This window comes from Arachis ipaensis, chromosome B5, assembly GCF_059453495.1.
Source record: "Arachis ipaensis isolate K30076 ecotype BB chromosome B5, ASM5945349v1, whole genome shotgun sequence".
Lineage (NCBI taxonomy): Eukaryota > Viridiplantae > Streptophyta > Magnoliopsida > Fabales > Fabaceae > Arachis > Arachis ipaensis.
The window spans coordinates 6090161-6110163 of NC_142440.1; the positions used below are offsets into that span (position 1 = coordinate 6090161).

Consider the following 20003-nt stretch of genomic DNA (forward strand, 5'->3'; position numbering starts at 1 on the left):
ATACATATGACAAATATTATTGATTTTTTTTGTTGTGCTATAATTTTTAGGTATTTTATTAATTTTTATAATTTTTTATTATTTTTTGTTCATATGAATTTTTTTTCTATCTTTTATTACATTGTATTTATGTTGTGTATGAAATTTTTTATTTTTTTATTTATTTTATTCATATGAATTTTATTTAGTTTTTATTGTATTTTTTTATTCATATGATATATGTTATTGGTTTTATGAAATTTTTATTATTTTTTATCTGTATGATTTTTTTTCTATTCTTTGATGTACTCTATCTTTGTTTTATATTAAATTTTTTTATTTTTTATTTTGACTTTGTAAAATTTGTAATTGTAATTATTATTTACTACGTTTATTATTAAAATTTTGTATAATATAAACTATGATCCTATAAAAAAAGACAAAATAAATAAAAAATTAATTATAAATAACAATAGAGCCATAAATAGTGAAAATTTATAGTATAAAATAATACTAAATTAAAGAGTAAGGATAATATTAGAAAAATTATAGAATATTTTTTTTTGTTTAACATTATAAAATTTATAATACTCATCTTTCATATTTTTTTATTGTATTTATTTATTTATATAATAAATATTTTTTATATTATTTTTGTTAGGTTCTGTTTTTACATGTATATAAAAAAAATAATTTAAATTGATGTCTTTTTTAGTAATTTTTTTTATCTAAAAGTGATTTTGAGTAGTATAATCCAAACAACATTTATTTTACTATAATCAATTTTGATACAAATATTATCAAACATAAATCACGTTAACCCAAACATAAATCACGTTTGGAAACTGAAATCCAAACACACACTAAATTGTGATTTTCATTTACTCTTCACTTTTTTTCTCTCCCATTTTGAATTTGAATAGTGAAAAGTGTCTTAGTCGATACTAACTTCTAGTACACTAAATAAGATAACTTTGAGCTATTTGAATTGATTTATTTTTTTGGTTTCTGTAGCATTATCGTCCAAGTACTATGGTGACATCCAGTTAGACCTGGCTTTAAGATAGTAAGAATATGTTTGGGTTAATGGTTTAAGATGGAAAATAATGGAATCCAAGAAAATTTAGTGGAAACTTATATTGTTTGATTGATAATATTTTTAAATTGGATGTAATAATTAGTGACAATTTATTCCATCAAGTTTTACCAAAACACTCACTTTTTATTCTTTCCAAATTTATCAAATAATAATTTTTGTGAAATAATAAAAAATCAGCCAAAATAATTCAAATTTATTTTATTTAGTATTTATCTAAATTTTAGTTGTTTTTTTTTTTATTTCCTTAACATTACCGTCTATCAAAATAATGGAGTGAAATAATAACTCCATTTCTTTGGTTTCCTTTCACTACATCTATATTTGAAACGATGGAAGGTAAGAGAATGAAATGGAGTTCAAAGGAGCATAATTTCCAACAATATCGCTATTTCGATGATTTTAGTCATTGATTTAATTAGATATATATTTATGATTGAAATCAAGAGAATTTTAATTTTGATATGGAGGGATTGTTGGTGTATAGCTAGATTATGGAGGTTTATGGTGTTTTTCAGGTGTGTGATGGCTGCGCAGAAGAAATCGGACGGACCGATGGAGGGACCTGTCATCGGACGGTCCGATTTCTCTAATCGGACGATACACAAATCGGACCGTCCGATTTGCATATTGCTTCCACGTGGTGCGCATGCAGCTGCTTCCCTAGTTAGCTTCGATGCATCTATACCATTCGAGTGTCTCCCCCCTCCCAGCAGCCATCTCTTTTACTCTCGTATCCCTTTCGGCTTGCTTCCAACCCCACAACCTTGTTCATTGTCCACCATTGTTGGACCACAAAATAGCTCAAAAAAAATTAAAATACAATACCAAAAAGACAAAAAATTAAGAAAGTAAATTAGCCAAAGCTTCATATTGTTAATTATTTTGGGTATCTAAATTATATAAATTTTTATTTTTTAATATTTTAATTTAATAAAAAATAATAGTGATAATATTGTAGGTTTTAGTAGCAATATATATTATAATAGCACTAAGTAAAGATTAGTCATGTATGTATGATATTTTTACCGTTAGGTGTTAGAAATAGAGATTAAAGTAGTATTAGGATTAGTTAGTTTTTATGAAGTCTTTGGAAATTGTTATTAATAGTATATTAAGTTTTGATTTGGAATGAAATTTATGATTAATTAAAATATTTTGAAATGAAATTTATGATTAATTAATATATTTTGAAATGAATGAGGCTAATTAACTAATTGACAAAATCTGTAGATATTATTATTATTATTATTATTATTATTATTGTTATTATTATTATTATTATTTGTTGGAATGAAATTTGAATTTTTAATTAACATATTTTTGTTTTAATTGTATTGTATTAGAAGAAATAGAAATAGAAGTATGAATTTAGTATGTTGTTTCATGAATAATAATAATAATAATAATAATGTTAGAGGTTAAAAGAAGAAAATATATATATTAGTTCTACAAATAATTTATCATTACTGAAATTATTCTGGTTATTTAGTTAAGGTTAATTAATTTTTGTTATAAGGTAATAAATATGAGTGTAGGATTTTTGTATAATAGATTTATTAGGTATGTTTGAAATTCTATATACTGGTAGTTATAATGGACATGTAAGGATATTTATGTTATTGTTAATATAATTATATTATACTAGTAATTATAACGGAAATGTGATATTATAGGGTTCACGGATGTTGATATGTGACCACTTAAAGTTGTCGGATCCGTACAACCAAATTGTTGAGGGGAATTTACGGGATACTGATTTTTATCATGTTTTTCATATTGGAGTAATCCAATGTCAATCAGCAATGATTAATGCTCTAATCGAGAGATGGCGGCCTAAGACTCACACATTTCATTTTCCGGTTGGTGAGTGTGCTGTGATGTTGGAGAATGTGGCGATAATTCTTGGTCTACAGACAAATGGTCTTCCGGTTACAGGACCGACCATGAGTAGTTTTGAGGCTTTGGAGGGCGAGTGCTTGCACTAGTTTGGGGTTGCACCGAGGAAGACAGATTTTAGAGGAAGCTTTATAAAATTGACGTGGTTTAGGGGTTTGAAAGATCGCATAGTCTTGATTGATGATATTCACATTCAGAGGTACGTAAAGTGTCACATAATGTTGTTATTTGGGACAATTCTGTTTGGAGACAAGTCGGGTACAGCGGTTCACTGGAAATTTCTGCCTTTGCTCCGTAACTTTGCTGAGATCATATAGTTTAGTTGGGGATCGATATGCCTTGCACACTTGTAGATCATTGTGTAGGGTAACTCGTGTCGACTGCAAGGAGATGGATGGTCCACTGACACTTTTACTTACTTGGGCTTGGATCCGTCTACCATTTCTCGTGCCAATTCTGGGCAATCCCCAAGTGTTTCTGATTGCAAACAGGTAAAATGAATTAATGTATGCGTTGATAGCGTTACCAAAAATTGTATATTATTTTTTACAAAATAACTTAACTAAGAGATTGTCTGACGGCAGGTGGCGTAACTGGGATCGTGAAAACTATGCTTATCGATATCATTCGCTTACGCACTACAGGAGGTTGTTGGATGATCTACAAGAAGGACATGTATGTTGTGAAAAACTAGTACCTGCTTTTGTTTGGTCAATGAATTAATTGTTGTGTAATAATCTGATAGTCTCGATGTGTGCAATTTGTTTGGCAGGCTTATGGCATTGAACGCATTGAGCCAGATGTGATTCCTTTAGACATCCGTCATCATTCGGTTATTTGGAGTGCCACGGTGCCGCTTATATCTTTTGAATGTGTCGAGTGGCATGCATCCGATAGATTCAGGAGGCAATTTGGCTTGATCTAGGGCGTTCCTAATCAAGAGCGGGATTTAGGTGCATCATATGGCGAAGTACTAACTAGACCTAAGAATCAGGATTGGGCTGACACCCACTCTTTTTGGGTGATGCAGTGGACCAATCGGTATAGTCACGTTCTTGCTGATGACTTGGTGCCTTTACGTTATCCTTTGGATGTTTACATGCATTGGTACCGAGGAGCATTCGGTGCCCACTTGCACTTGTTTGACCTCGTATTTCAAGATGTTCTAGAAGGTCCTCCAGTTCATAATAAGGAGAATTAACAGGAACAACCGGCCGCACTGGCATCGCCACTGCCACCGCCACCGCCACCGCAACCGACACAACAGGAGATTGAGTATTTTACCCCATATGTTCCTCACACGCATCCGTCGGATTTTTTTTCACCATCAGTCCCGTTACATCAACAGTATTGGAGTGGACCACAGTTTGAGGCGGGGGAGCACGGTTCATTCAGCCAATGCACTCCACAAGCTTTGTGGTCATATGACCTCATCGGTATCCACCATCAAATGCCAATGCATACTACTCACGTGGAATCCGGTCAAGCCAGTTGGTGTAAGCCTCACCCCGTTCGCGTAATCGTTGATATCGCATCTCAAACTTCCTCAAGAAGTTCGACTCAATGTGGCAGATACAAAACATATGAAAAGCTCTAGGAGGCATTGTTATCAGAACTGGACCGGACCGGTCGGTTCGACTAAAAAACTGATGAACCGGTGGTCTGGCCAGTTCAGTTAGTAATTTGGACCGGACCTGCTATTGAACCAGTCAACGGTGGTCAAACCCGTTGAAAACCGGTCGGATCGCACTCCAAACTGAACTAGACCTGCGCAAGTCCACGATGCACCCGTGCACTGCCGATCCATGGTAGGAGCTTCCGTCCAATATACTCCAAAAATGAGTGCAGGGAGGATTCAAACACAGAGCAGCCAGAATACACGCCTTCCCTCTTGCCACTGCGCCAGCTTGCTTTTCAACATTTTAAGTGAAAAAAATTAAATATATAATAAACTATGAGTGAAATTTTATTTTATTTTTATCCTTTTAAGCATGGATTGACATGGATACCAAACAAGTAACAACACATAGTATATAAACATATTGATATATTGATATTGATTGTGTTATCTTTTGTTTTTTCTCTTATTCATTTAAATTAAGAAAGTATTTTGTACTAGTCACTTGTTGAGTTTGAAAAACTTGGATTATTATGATGATCAAACATTATTAAAAAAATTTATTAATTAAAAAAATTGTTAATTTAACATTTGCTTCAAATTGTTTGGTTAATGGGTTTGTTAATGTGCAGGAAAAATAAAATAAATTTTATGTTAGGCTAAAAGGCAACATAAGCCCAATGTGATGAAAAAAAGTGATCAGCCTTTGTGCAAAAAAATTACATACAATATGACTGAATTATTTAAAGAAAGAGCAAAGCTAATTGGGCCAGGAACCAATGTGCAGCCCAATACAATCTTTTTGATAGACCAATAAAGCCTTTGGTCCGAAATTGAAGAAAGAAGGAATGGAAAGAGAAATGGTTTGGTTATCCACTCTCTTTTGATGGTGAAATTCAAATTTTAATTAAATTGAATGCATGCATTGGTTATTGGAACACAAAATTCAATTTGATTAAATGCTCACATAGGAAACCAAAGTCCACATTTCAATTTCATTTAATTTTACATTGAATGCTTTGTTTCTTCTATCTCTTCTCTCTCTTGTTGTTTCGGTTGTCACTTCACTTAGGAAAGAAAAGTGAACAAGTTATCAGAGAAAAGTGAAGTACAGAAAAAACAGTGAAGTTATGAAGAAGAAAAAGGCTAGGTTGATGATGGTTTCTGAACAAGGAAGATCCGAAGTATGGTGTGGCTAAGATCTTTGCCACTGAAGGTAAGATTTCAAGAAGAAGCTTCAAGATCTTCATGCCAAGAATAGAAGCAATCGGCCTCGGTCAGAGAAGAAGATCTCTGTGGTAAAGCTCGTTTTTATTTTTGTTCATCCAAGACAGAAGGTAGCTACTGGAGCTACGTAGAGGAAGAAGCAAATATGGAAAGGAAGGAGCTGTCAAGGATCAGAGATTCATCAAGGGTCAGAGTTCTTTCTTGGAGCCAAAGTCAAGATCAAGGGCTCAGGGTGAAGGAACTTGATGAGAAGGGTTGAGAGAGGTACTTGCATGTTGGTTTTGTTTCGGTTTTTCCTTTCTCTTCTCTCTGTCCGAACCACTGCTGTTTGTTGGAGAAGATGTTGCTGGCTTAGTTGAACCTGTTTCAACTTTGGAAGCTTCCCCTTCTATAATAAGGGTGAATGACCAAGGGTTGAGATAAGGAGAGAAAGTGTAAAGCACAGAGTTCTCATAGCTACCCAAGCTTCCTGAGTTCTTCTCCTTCAATGTTGTTTATTTTGTTTTCTTTTTTTTAGTTTTTTCTGTCTGAGTCTCATGGTAAAAGGCAAACAGGGTGAGGTTTGTAAGAAAAAGCCAGTGAGAGGAAAAAGACAGTGAGCAAAATTAAAGAAAAAGCCATAAATGTCTCAGGGTTTCTTTGTACATCTATATGTTGTGTTTCATGATCCTGTGGAGATTTCCTTGCAAGTTGGGTTAGCACTTTGCGGTTGAAAGCTTGGTAGGTGTCCAAGTCAAGTTCAGATTTGGGGATAGAATCTAGATTTGTCCCAGATAGAAATGGGTAGTTCCTAGGGAAGAATTGGTGTATGTAATCTGATGATTATAGTGAAATTCTATCAAAGTTGTGATGGAGACTGGATGTAGGCTGCATTGCACTTAGCAGCTAAACCAGGATACTTCTAGGTGTGATTCTCTCTTTCTCTTCTACTCCTATTCTGTTTTTGTTGCGAAGGAGACAAAAATGAAAAATATCTCCTAGTCAGTTACGAGACAAAAAGAAAATGTCTCTTGACTAGTTACGAGACAAAAGTAGAAATATCTCCTAAAGTTTCTTTGAAAAAGCAGCAATTAATACTCAGCAAAGAGGGGCTAAGATTCAACCCCTCTTCTCTTAGTCACTGATTACCATCATCACTAATTTATTATCTCTTTTTGCACCATAAATTATATCTAAGAATTGATATTTGATTGTTATTAATATATTTTTGAAAATATGTATTTAATTTTTAATTTTATTTCTATAATTTTATATTTTTATTTAATTATGACCGGGTCAACTGGGTAAATCAATGATTCACCGGTTGAACCAGTAACCTAGTGATCCAGTTGTATGACCGGGTTAATCACTGGTTCGGTTTTGATAACTATGGTAGGAGGAGACCAAGCCCCATTACTACGAGCAATAGCTGACCTGATAGAATCGTGTCGATCAGAGATAAGTCCTACACCATCACGTGTCACCACATGTTGACGCAAGTTACTTAGAAAAAAGTACCATGCGTCAGAAGTCTCTCCTTCCACAATGGCAAATGCAATAGGCACGATGTTGTTATTGCCATCTTGTGAGACTGCAACCAACAAATAACCCTTGTATTTTTCGTACAAATGAGTCCCGTCCACCTGCACTACTAGCTTGCAGTGTCTGAAGGCCCTAATACAAGGGTAATAACTCCAGAAGACTCGATGTAGTACATGGATATTAGGAACCAAATCATCCCCCTGGTACGCAGGCATTGTTTCAAAGTGAACTACTGCTGACGGCTCCTTGTGACACATGGCCTCAAACCATATGAGCAAGGTTTCGTACGATGCTTTCCAACCTCCAAAAATTGACTCCACCGCCTTCTACTTTGCTAACCATGCTTTGCGATAACTGATGGTGTAGTTAAACTTCGACTGTACTTCCACAATAACTGATTTCACCTTTATAGATAGGTCAACCTCTACCAACGGCTTAATTACTTCTACAACTGTCTTGGAATCCAATTTCGAATGGTCTTGAGAAATAGTGGCAAGTACAAGTGTGACTACTATTGTACCTCCGTATCTCCCAGCAGTACTTCTGCATTTTGGTAACCCTAATCAGCCAATCACAACCTGCGCCATATTGTGTACATTTAGCATAGAATGTCGTCAGTTCCGACTCATACACCTGATAGTCTATACCTCTACGGATGGTGTAATCTTTCATTGCCTTGATTACTGTCTCCCTCGAACTGAATTCTATTCCCACCGTGAATTCACCATCCGCCACAGCAGAAAGCTCTGCTACAATCAAACCGCAACATATATATTTTCATAAATAATCATTAAATATATATCTTAACAATTAAAATCTCTCTAAGGGTAATAACTAATAAATTATTTATTATGTATACAGTAATAAATCATTTATTATCTACACAATTGATAAATATACTTTAATAGATATAATCATAATAGTCTATATTCTAGCTATTTTATCTACATAAAGACCTAGTAAATATAATCCATAGTAAAGAACCATTAACTAATAAATTAATCAAATGCTATGATCACAAATTATAATCCACAGATCACATATATTACTCAGCTAACCTTATTGATTTACTACTTCAAACTATCACACAGCTATCTTTTTTTACATACCTGCATTTATATATTGGAGAAACTCTGGTGCATGCATAGCCTTTAAATCCAACGACTGCATGAAAGAAGGCTCCTAAAACGGATGCAGGTTTGCTAGTGCATTTGCAACTTCCACCACATCTAGATTCATAGTGCCGTCAGCTTCATCTTCGTCTTCACCTGGACCAACGATCTCATAGTTACTTTCAAATTCCTCCTCGCTATCACTATTATAATCTTCCAACTCAATATTTTGGTCTGCTTCAAATTGCTCGAACTCAATATACAACTCGATGCATGACATTCGGTGGTGATTTTCAATATACATTGAAAACATTTAATGCATACTCGCTTCATCCGTCACGTATTTGGTCTGAAATTGAACGAACCTACCAAACACGGATAAAGGATACCTGTACAAAATACACGATACTCTCCTAGATATTTGAAAATCTATCTTCTCACAAAACACACCTTTTAATTCCTCAAATGACTATGTGAACGGAATAACAACATCTAATGAATTTTCACATACAAATTGAATTCCCTCATATGTTTGTAATAAAATATGGGACAAATCACTATATTAAGCCAAGGAGAGCAAAAAATTACACAAATCCTTCAAACCAAAAATTATTTTATGAATCAACTAATGGACATTTCTATATAGTTCGAATTAGGTTGTTTCGAACTTGATTTACATGTAATTCGAATCACTTTGATTCGAATTACACACACGCACACACCCACTAATTCGAATCAACCTGATTCGAATTACACACATACAATAATTCGAATCAGGGTGATTCGAATTACACCATGTTTTAAGAAAAAAATTAATAATTTATTAAAAAAATAATAATTTAAAATTAAAAAATATATATTTTATTTCATGCATTAAAAAAAAGCTAACAAAATATTTAACTACGAGACTTTTTTAAAATATTAATGAACTATCAATTCGAATTTCATACAATACTTTTTTGTCCATTTTTAATAGCTCATGAATATTTTTTAATAAATTTTTTTAAATTATATGGTGAGATATTACATGATTCGAATTACCCACTCTGATTTGAATTATATGGTGAGCAATTCGAATTCTATACAATACTCTTCTGTCCATTCTTGATAGCTCATGAATATTTTTTAATAAATTTATTTTAATTATACCACAAAAAAATATTTTATTCTATGAAAAATAATTTAAAAAATGGCTTAAAAGATGTTAGGAGTACTATAAAAATTTATAATGACTTAGGACATTAAAGAAATACTCTACATAGTCGATAATAATTTAGAAATTAAAGAAAATATATTTTTATCATGTATTTACCTAAATCACTAGAATATTATAAACTTTTATAGTACTCATAACATCTTTTAAGTCATTTTTTTAAAATTATTTTGTATAGAATAAAATATATTTTTTAATTATTTTGGCTAGAATAAAATATTTTTTTTAATTTCTAAATTATTATTGACTATGTAGAGTATTTTATTTAAAATTTATGTACATGCATGTATTTACCTAAGTCATTAGAACATTACAAATTTTTATAGTACTCCTAACATCTTTTAAGTTATTTTTAAAATTATTTTGCATAGAATAAAATATTTTTTTGTGGTATAATTAAAATAAATTTATTAAAAAATATTCATGAGCTATCAAGAATGGGCAGAAGAGTATTGTATAGAATTTGAATTGCTCACCATATAATTCGAATCAGAGTGATTGAACTTCCCCATGCGTAATTCGAATCATGTAATATCTCACCATATAATTTAAAAAAAATTATTAAAAATTATTCATGAGCTATTAAAAATGGACAAAAGAGTATTGTATGGAATTCAAATTGATAGCTCATTAATATTTTAAAGAAGTCTCGTAATTAAATATTTTGTTAGCTTTTTTTTAATGCATGAAATAAAATATATATTTTTTAATTTTAAATTATTATTTTTTTAATAAATTTTTTAATAAATTATTTATTTTTTTTAATAAATCAGGATGTAATTCGAATCACCCTGATTTAAATTATTGTATGTGTGTAATTCGAATCAGGTTGATTCGAATTAGTGGGTGTGTGCGTGTGTATAATTCGAATCAAGGTGATTCGAATTACATGTAAATCAAGTTCGAAACAACCTAATTTGAACTATATAGAAATGTGCATTGGTTGATTCATGAAATAATTTTTGGTTTGGCGGATTTGTGTAATTTTTTGCTCCCCTTGACTTATTTAAGTGATTTGCCCTAAAATCTATCCATAACAATATATTTTCAACACAACTCTATCATCCATAATAATGTACGTATTTAAACACTCTTAATCTCACTATTACTTTTTTTGAAAAAATGAAAGAGAAGAATGAAAGAAGAGGAGAAACATGAGCTGATGAGTTCACGAAGAAGAAGAAGAAGTAGGGGCTTCTCTGTGAAATTTTGGTTTAAGTATACATAAACAATTAAATCCCAAGGTCCGACCGTGCTACCATTTCAAATTTTTAAACGAACACAAATCAGACCCTCCGATTAGTGTCTCTCGCATTAAAAAAAATTAAAAACCAAGAAATTGATGAATCCAATTTCATACAACAAGAACCTCTGCTCCACATAAATTGGACCGTTCGATTTGTATTCATTTATCTCTGTGCAAGAAATCAGACGGTCCGATTTTCCCCCCCTAAATTCTAAAAAATAACGCCGTCACAATAGCATATTTAACCCCAAAACTTCATAAACCAGCATAACAAAAAAAATTAGCATGAAATCAATTGTTAAAAATAATTGAAACATTAATATTTTTGTAATACTTAAAATGTTTTCTAAAAAGTTAATGAAAATGATAACATTCCAAATAGCATCCTAGTGCCCTTTTCAAATCACATGTTCTCTTTAACTTTAATGGAAAGAACACTGATAGAAAGGTACCTCTCCCATATGTTTTCTGAAATGTTAGCAGACAACAGTTGTGACTTGTGAGTTGTCTACCTTACCTATAAAAAAGGCTACAAAATATGCATTATACATTTTCCTATTTCCTATACTATTATAGAACCATAAATGAGTAGACCTTTTTTCACTTTTTAAGTTCTTAAGTACTTTCAGTATGTTTGAACCTTCAACAAAAGTATGTGTGAACTGAAAAAAGATTAAAAAAAAAAAGAAAGGAAAAAGCAGATGTCTCCAATGAAAAATAACTCTGGTATGTGTATATCTATTGATTTGTACATTTCGAGCTTTCGATAAAACGTACAACTAATCGTCCCCACAGAAATTTATATGTGTGAAAATAAAAAATCTGATTCAATCATAAGTAGTTTTATTTTATTAATAGAATTTAATTTTCATGCATTTTATAGGTTATTTAATTATTTTATGATACATTAGTAAAAATAATTACTTTTTATATTGATCATCTAAATCATTAGTAAAATGTTTTACATTTTGTACAATAAAATTAAACTCCTATTAATATTACTTTTTTGTAGTCAAAGTTCAATCATCAATGTACGAAGAATGCGTTTCATTTTCGAAATGATGTTTTTCTGTCTTTGATCGAAAATTATGTTTGAAATAAAACAGATGGAATCATATAATTGAGTTCCATTTTTTTTTTATCATGTTGGAAACTAATGAATCACGTTCTTTGAAGCGAATCCATGTGTAACTAAATGGGATGTAAAATGTAGTGAAATTGATAGCAACTATATATAATAAAGTTTGAAAACATTTTAAAATTTGACCTTCTTCTCAGGAAACAGATACATCAGCTTCATTATAAACAAGATTAGCGTCAACCTGCAACTCGCCACTAAAAATTTGCTAATGGAGGAAACAAAATTACTACATATTTATGGGGGCTCCATTTTAAATTTCTCTTTAAAGTAAGTCATGTAATTAGATTGAGTCAGGCTAAATTATAATACTCTAGGTTTAATTTTAAAACTATTCTTGATTTTATTATTAGTTAAAGGTTTCTTAGGAATTGGTCTTTATTTACCAAAATATGTAAAAATAAATTAGATTATCAGTTAACAAAATTAAAAGAAAATAGTTTCTTTATTTACAATGTAATTGTCTAATTGATGTATATATAGTATTTCAAGACATTATTAGTAATTTACATCAAAACTTTAATAGACACAAAATAAATGACATGAGATGTGTTATGTATGGGTCTCTAAAAGTGATCGAATAATATAAGCAAAGGTCCACATATCTCGAGAGAATTCATATCTAAAGGTGAGCATGGAAATGCAAAATATATCTTCACTATATATATATTTGCTTTAATTTGTCATATTGCACTTGTTTGTTTCCGGCAGAGCATATTAGAAAACCTTTATGGGGTTTGTGAGAACTGAGAGCATCTCTGAAGTTCTATCTGTTTGATTTTGTTTTTGGCAGAAACTATACTAATTGTTCGTTTGACGTTTGTTATATATGCGTATCTATGTGTGCCTAGCATGCATCATGTTTCAACTTCCCATGAAACTCGTATTATTATTTAAAGGTGAAAATTCAAATGCAGTCAATTTCATATGAAATTAATAGTAAAGAGTCATTAAATAATTTAATTGATTTGATCAAATTTTTATGAGAAAATTTTATTTTTCTCTCCTGTAAGATGTTAAAATGACACTCTCATCTCCTCTATTTTATAAATGTACATTCCTCTCCTTTCTAACTTTTAAAAAATTTCATCTTTAATTCATTTTAAATTTTTTGTATCAACTAATATTAACTTTATCCATTTTTTAAGAAAAAATAAATTATTTTTTAAAAAAATACCCATTAACAAAAATTTTATTTTTTATCATTAAATTTTTTTTACCAAAATAGTCTTTCATAAATTATTTTTTTATTGATGATTAAATTGTATTTTTACTAAAATACTTTTAAAAAAAATTAATAATTAAATTATTTTTTCTAAGATACCTACCCTTCAATAATTTTTTAATTATTAAATTGTGATTTTATCAAAATTTTTGTTAATAATTATTTTTATATTTTACTATTAATTTTTTAATATTAATATATATTATTTTAACATTAAATAAAAAATTTTACACTATTAATATGTATAACAATTAATATATATTGATATTGAAAAATAATCTTACTAAAATTTTTTATTTAATGTTAAAATAATATATATAGATATCGAAAAATTAATAGTAAAATATAAAAAATTGTTAACAAAAATTTTGGTAAAATTATAATTTAATAATTAAAAAATTATTGAAGGGTATTTTAAAAAAATAATATAATTATTAAATTTTTTTAAAAATATAATTTAATAAATAAAAGAATAATTTATTAAAGGATATTTTGGTAAGTAAAATTTAATGATAAAAACTAAAATTTTTGTTAATGGGTATTTTTTTAAAATAATTTATTTTTTTCTTAAAAATTAGATAAAGTTAACATTAGTTAACACAAAAAGTTTAAAATGGATTAAAGAGGTTTTTTAAAAGTTAGAAGGGAAGAAAATGTACATTTATAAAATAGAGGAGAAGGGAGTATCATTTTAGCATCTCGCAGTAAAGGAAAATGAAATTTTTTTAGCTTTTATCTAATGACTCTCAATTATCAACTTCACAGGAAGTTGATTGTAACTCAGTTTTCACTTTATTTAAATTTTCTTTCTAGCAACAATAATAATACTTGTTCTACAATAAGATAATGCTCTATTGCTCAGACCCTGACCCTCTATTTGTTCATTTAAAGTTTCATATGGAGCTTATTAATCTTTTGGGAAATTGGCGAACTATTTGCAGAAGCTTTATTTGAAGTGGCCCCAAACACTGTATTTTGTACGTATCTTATTACGTGCCCATTTTTTCTTTTATACGATTTCAGTAGATGCCATCATTTTGTGTTTCTATATTCAATTCTTACACATGCAAAAATATATAATTTATTGGGTTTTCGATCCCCTCTCTTAATTTGCACGGTCCATCTTTTTAATTTTCTTTGTATGATTTAGGTGACTATATTCAAAATCAATATAATAGATATCATATATTATTATATTCTATTCGATTGTAGCATCATTAATTCATGACGAACTTCTATTTTCACCGCCTTTTCAACCCGCGAAAAGGACGCATTGTCTTCTTTCAACAAAAATCCACAAAAATTGACAAATTGAATGGTGAAATACGAAAATTAACAACTGCGAATTATTAAATTCTAAGTTGAATTGCTTTCTTACGTTTTCGTGCTAGCTTTTTAGTAATTTAATTTTATATATATGAAGAGAAAAGTAAATCTAGATTGTACACGCATGATTGATTAAGATTAAACATATTTTGCTAGAGAACCAACTATAGTATAAGTCAATTTAGTTGATTTTTTTTTAAATTTTAAAATTCCAAAAAATAAGAATAGTAGAGAATTATTTTATTTTTTTTATGTAACTAACATATTTTTAACTAGTTAACTATATAATTGACTATATTTCAAGTTGTTCCCTAACGAAATCAATCATACATATATATAAAACTGCTCTGCTAGTTTAGGTAAATTATGGCCACTAGTTAACTGACTAATAAGGTTTTGAAATTTACTTTATTTAATCTTTCTTAACCAACAAAGATCCAGGAGTTAGGTGGTTTTAAGTATCTTAATAAACGTTTTTCTTTCATTTTATATATCTAATTTGATAAACACAATACCTAATTAAGAGATCAATTATTACAGCCTAGATACTTTGACTAACTCCACATAGGTGGACAAAAATACTTCTATTTTTTCCTTTTTTTAAAAAAATTGGTTAAAAGACTCATCTTAATTATATATTCTGCTTTATCTAAGAAAAATACATTCTGTTACAGTTCAATTTTTAAGTTGGACCAGGACGCGCGTAAACAACCCATTAAAAATGTATATGTCTAAATTAGGGGTGTACATGATTCGGTCCAGACCGGCCCTGAACACTTTAGAGACTAATTTAATGTGATTTCATTGGGTCTAGGGTCAGGTAAGGGTCTTAAAAATAGACCCGGTCATTATTTTGGGTCGGGTCCGGGTAATAGCTCGGGTCACCCGAACTCAGTCCGGTGGCCTGGTCATCATACACAATTAATATTTTGTGTTATTAGTGATAGATGATGGTTATTCTTATGTGGAATTTAAATATTGTAAATCTTAATTAATATTTTGTGTTATTAGTCATTATAAGATTATAAGTTAATGTTTTATATTTAAAATGCATAAGATTTTAGACTAATGCATAATATTGTGTTATTTGTATTGATTTAAATATTTGGTGTTATTAGATAATATTAGTATTGATTATGGTTATGCTTTAATTTTAGAGAATGGTTGGTTCTTGTTATATTTTTTTTAAGTGAATTTTACTATGTGAATTGTGAAATAATGGTTGGAGATTAGGTGAATTTTACAAGCTAAAGATTCGGTTTTCATCCGGTTTTCACCCGGTCCGAAAGTGCAAAGGTTTCATCGAATCTAGGATCGGGTTAAGGTCTAAAAATTAGGCTCGGTCTATATTTTGGGTCAGGTCTGGGTTAAGCTAAACCTGGTGTGATCTGACCCATATACACCCTTAGTCTAAATCAGGAGCGAATTTCATAATTCTAAAAAAATCAGACAAAATTTTTAAATTTCTAGTCACCAAAAAGTATAAATACAAAAAAAAAAAAAAAATCCAAGATGCCTTTTCTAACTTTAATCATGGTATCTCTTGAACCTTAAACTAACTTGATTATCGAAATTCTTTCACAAATACCCATCCCTATCCGGCTTCAAGACCACGGCTGATTAGTGGATTCCCGTCTCGTCTCTTTTTTACACTGTAAGTGGTTCTACACAAGATCACATTCTTATTACAATGGTATATGTTTTAATTTTAGTAGCAACCGTACAAATTTATCATAGCATATAAGTTTTTAACTATTTTCTTTATCTAAAAAAGGCTTAGTTTAATTTGTTTATTGAATAGATTAGGTTAAGTTATAGCTAAATAAACACAAAAATAGAGGTTAGAAAGAACAATGTGAACTAGTAAAAAAGAGCCAGTTATGTTGTTGTTATGGTAGCGTTTGGAAGAGAAATAGAGATTGAGAAACTGAAATTAAGAGACAAATATAAAGTATGAGATAGAAACTAAAATAAGAATGAAATTTTAATTTATTTTTTACAAAAAATAAAGTTGGAATTAATTAATTAAAATGGGATATTTTAATTTAGATATAAAATATTATTAAAATTTCAATCACCGTTTTCAAAAATTTTAATCCTTCGTGTCTCCGCTTATTGAAAATATTAAAATTTTGAAAACAAAGACTTTAGTATCAATCTCTAAACCAATAAATATAATACTGAATCTCAGTCTTCTAATCTCCGTCTCATACTTTAAAACCAATGCTACCTATAAGACGTGGGAAAGAGTACTTGGATTAGATTGTTGAATTAACTTTTAAAGTTGAATCCATCGTATCATAAAAAAGATCGGAGAAGTGTCCAAAGTAACCCTAAGCATTTCCCACAAGTTAAGTTACCATTCACGTATTGCAAGTAGTACATACTGCTTCAGCATTACTTTCTTCCGTGGACGAATTGAATCCTTGAAACTGAGCAATAACAAATCTTTGAATGATGTTTCCCGAAATTATATTCTATTGGGATATCAAGCTAATAAGTACGCACTTAAAAAGGACACCTATTATCTGAAGGGACATGATGAAAAATCATTAACTATATAATATGACTTAAATAAACATGCACAATTGCGCATAACAAGATGCATCATACTGAATCTTTCTTAAAATAATTGATCTTGTCGTCGTGATACACGGGGATACTACTTTTATTTAATAGCTTTCAATATTGCATTATTTGTCCATTTGAAGGGTAAAATATTTAATTATTAATCAAAGTGCAATTATACTATTGTAAACAAATACTACTAGTTAGTATATTATTAAAACAAATATTAATTAAGGGCCGATGACTTTTTAAATTATTAATTACATATTATGGTAAGGGATCGGAATATTCATAGTTGTAAAAAGCATCTCACTTTGTTATTATTAGTAAAAAGATAATATCTCACGAACCAATAAGGCAAGTTTATTTATTTTATTTTAGCTTGAGATTCCACAGGGTGTGGAGTATTTTATTGACTATTCAAAGTTCAAACCTCAATCAGCATATTATATATATATACAATTTATACACTGTATGTATCCAACAGTAGGGATCGGAAAACAATGACAGAAAAAATGTGATGGAAAAGAAATAAGAAAAAAAAAGACACATAATAAATGAGGGGGCGCGTTGCTGAGGGTAGTGACAAAATAAGTCAATAATTGAGACGAAAAAAATATATCACATGATTCACCTGTTACTATCTAGGTCCCATATCTGGATATCCAGCATTGGTTGAATTAATTAAGTAAAAGTGGAAACTTAATAGCAGAGAGTTATTTTTGGTTTTCCCATAGATATTCAACTAATATGGTAAAAAAATCCAAGTTTTTTTACAGTTGATAGTTGATTAATTTAATTAATTGGCGTACCTCCATACATAGCAGCAAAGCATTCGGTGACAGTTTGCGACTGCATCCACCATTTCTTCGGTGCGTGGCTGAAATAATTTCCCATTTTCCCACGTGCATTATTTTATTTGAATAAAATATTATATTTTTATATGTGATGATTATTGCAACGCGATACTCGGTTAATGGCAAGAGATCGAAAGTGAGAGTAGAAGCAGTAGAAGAAGGCCACTATAAAGAGGCAAAAAGGCTAAGGGTGCTAGATAGATACTAAGTTAGTAACTTAGTATAGACATATATAGTACTATACTATATAGTATATAGTATTATAGTATATACCATACCACTACTAGCTAGTTACTTCAAATTCTATGGAGGAATTAAACGCATCGGCAACCAACTGGTTATCTGATCTGGTGAGTTCTTTGTTGAGAAATGATGAACAATGTTGGTATTAATAATAACGAGTTTGTGATTTTGCAGGATATAGATGATTACGAATTGTTTTCAGAGTGCAATTTGAAGAAGTTTCTGGATGAGGATGAAGAGAATCAGTTTGATGAGATGGTGATGAGTGCAGTGCTGGGGGAGGAGGAGGAAGAGGAGGAGGAGAGGCCAACTAAGCAACTGAGAACTTGCTCATCATCAAGCATCACTAATTACGTCTCATCTAATTCTTCTTCTTCTTCTTCTCCCACCTCCCAGATTCTCTCTTTTGAAAACTCTTACAACCCATCCTCCCAGTTTTATGGCTTTGAATTTGATGCAACTCCTAATGATAAGGTTTCACCGCAACCACAAGTTGGTAATAACAATGATAAGAACAAGGTGGAACAAACAAGGAAACCTCAAAGCCAAGGGAGTAAAAGACACGCGGCTCACTCTCACGATCACATCATGGCTGAGAGAAAGCGAAGGGAGAAGCTCAGCCAAAGCTTGATCGCCCTTGCAGCTCTTATTCCAGGCTTAAAAAAGGTAATTTAATTTTATTTGAGAAAAATCTAGAATTAATATATGATTAATAGCATAATTATTGATAATACAGATGGATAAGGCTTCGGTACTGGGAGATGCAATCAAGTACGTGAAAGAGCTTCAGGGACGATTGAAGGTTCTAGAAGAAGAGAACAAGAGAGAGGTGGAGTCTGTGGTGATTGTGAAGAATCCACGCTTCATCACGAGCAGTAGCGACGATGACTCCTCTTCGTGTGATGATGACACCTTGGAAGCAGACGGCGAAGCAGCAGTGGCACACGTGGAAGCAAGAGTGGCGGCGGCCGAGAAGGAGGTGCTGCTCCGGATCCATTGCAAGAAACAGAAGGGCATTTACGTCAAATTACTGTCGGAGATACAAAGCCTTCACCTGTATGTGGTCCATAGCAGTGTGCTACCGTTCGGGGATTCGGTTCTCGACATAACCATCGTCGCTCAGGTTCATACTTTAATTAATGATGGAGATAATATTATTAATTACTGGATAAGATAGAGATAGCTAGATGTGTTGACTTTTGATATTTTTGGTGGATCAGATGGGCACAGAGTACAAGTTGAGCATAAGAGATCTTGTGAGGAATCTACGCGTGGCTACACTGAAAACGATGTCGTCGTCATAGCAGGTAAAGGTTGATTCAATCCACCGATTCAATCGTCTTCCGCCAACAATATATAGTAGCGATCTATCTTCAAAGTCATGTTAGCCTCGGAAGGAAACAGCTCCATGTGGATAAATAATAATAAAGTATGTAATAAAGTGGAGATTTATATGCGGTTGTATTTATATGAAATTGTTAGTTAAGTATCTAGTGATTTTTAACTAACAATTTTATATACGAACTGCATGTGAGTTATTATGATGATAATCATATGTCTCTAAGTCTCGGTAATTAGTTTTGTCGTCAGAAGTTTTAATTATTTGAGCGAGAGCATGAGAATGTTTTATTTTATTTTGTTAAACTCTCATCTCCATACGAGAGCCTTTAGTTATCGAACATGTTTGGGCTACAAAATTTGGGAGTGAAAGATAGTTATATCTTGTCTTTTTGAA

At 30.9% G+C, this 20003-nt stretch overlaps 2 protein-coding genes across 2 annotated transcripts; both read left to right on the forward strand.

Moving 5' to 3' along the window:
- The first annotated feature begins 2880 nt into the window (after positions 1–2880).
- Positions 2881–3899, forward strand: LOC148563272 (serine/threonine-protein phosphatase 7 long form homolog). The gene is made up of 5 exons (XM_088486703.1): positions 2881–3046; positions 3172–3268; positions 3328–3465; positions 3559–3649; positions 3747–3899. Exons 1-5 carry the CDS (start codon positions 2881–2883, stop codon positions 3897–3899), a joined length of 645 nt encoding a protein of 214 aa, XP_088342829.1.
- Positions 3900–17996: 14097 nt separating this feature from the next.
- LOC107642657 (transcription factor bHLH18) lies at positions 17997–20003 on the forward strand. Its single transcript, XM_016346076.3, has 4 exons — positions 17997–18375; positions 18443–18934; positions 19005–19391; positions 19489–20003. Exons 1-4 carry the CDS (start codon positions 18331–18333, stop codon positions 19570–19572), a joined length of 1008 nt encoding a protein of 335 aa, XP_016201562.1. The 5' UTR covers positions 17997–18330; the 3' UTR covers positions 19573–20003.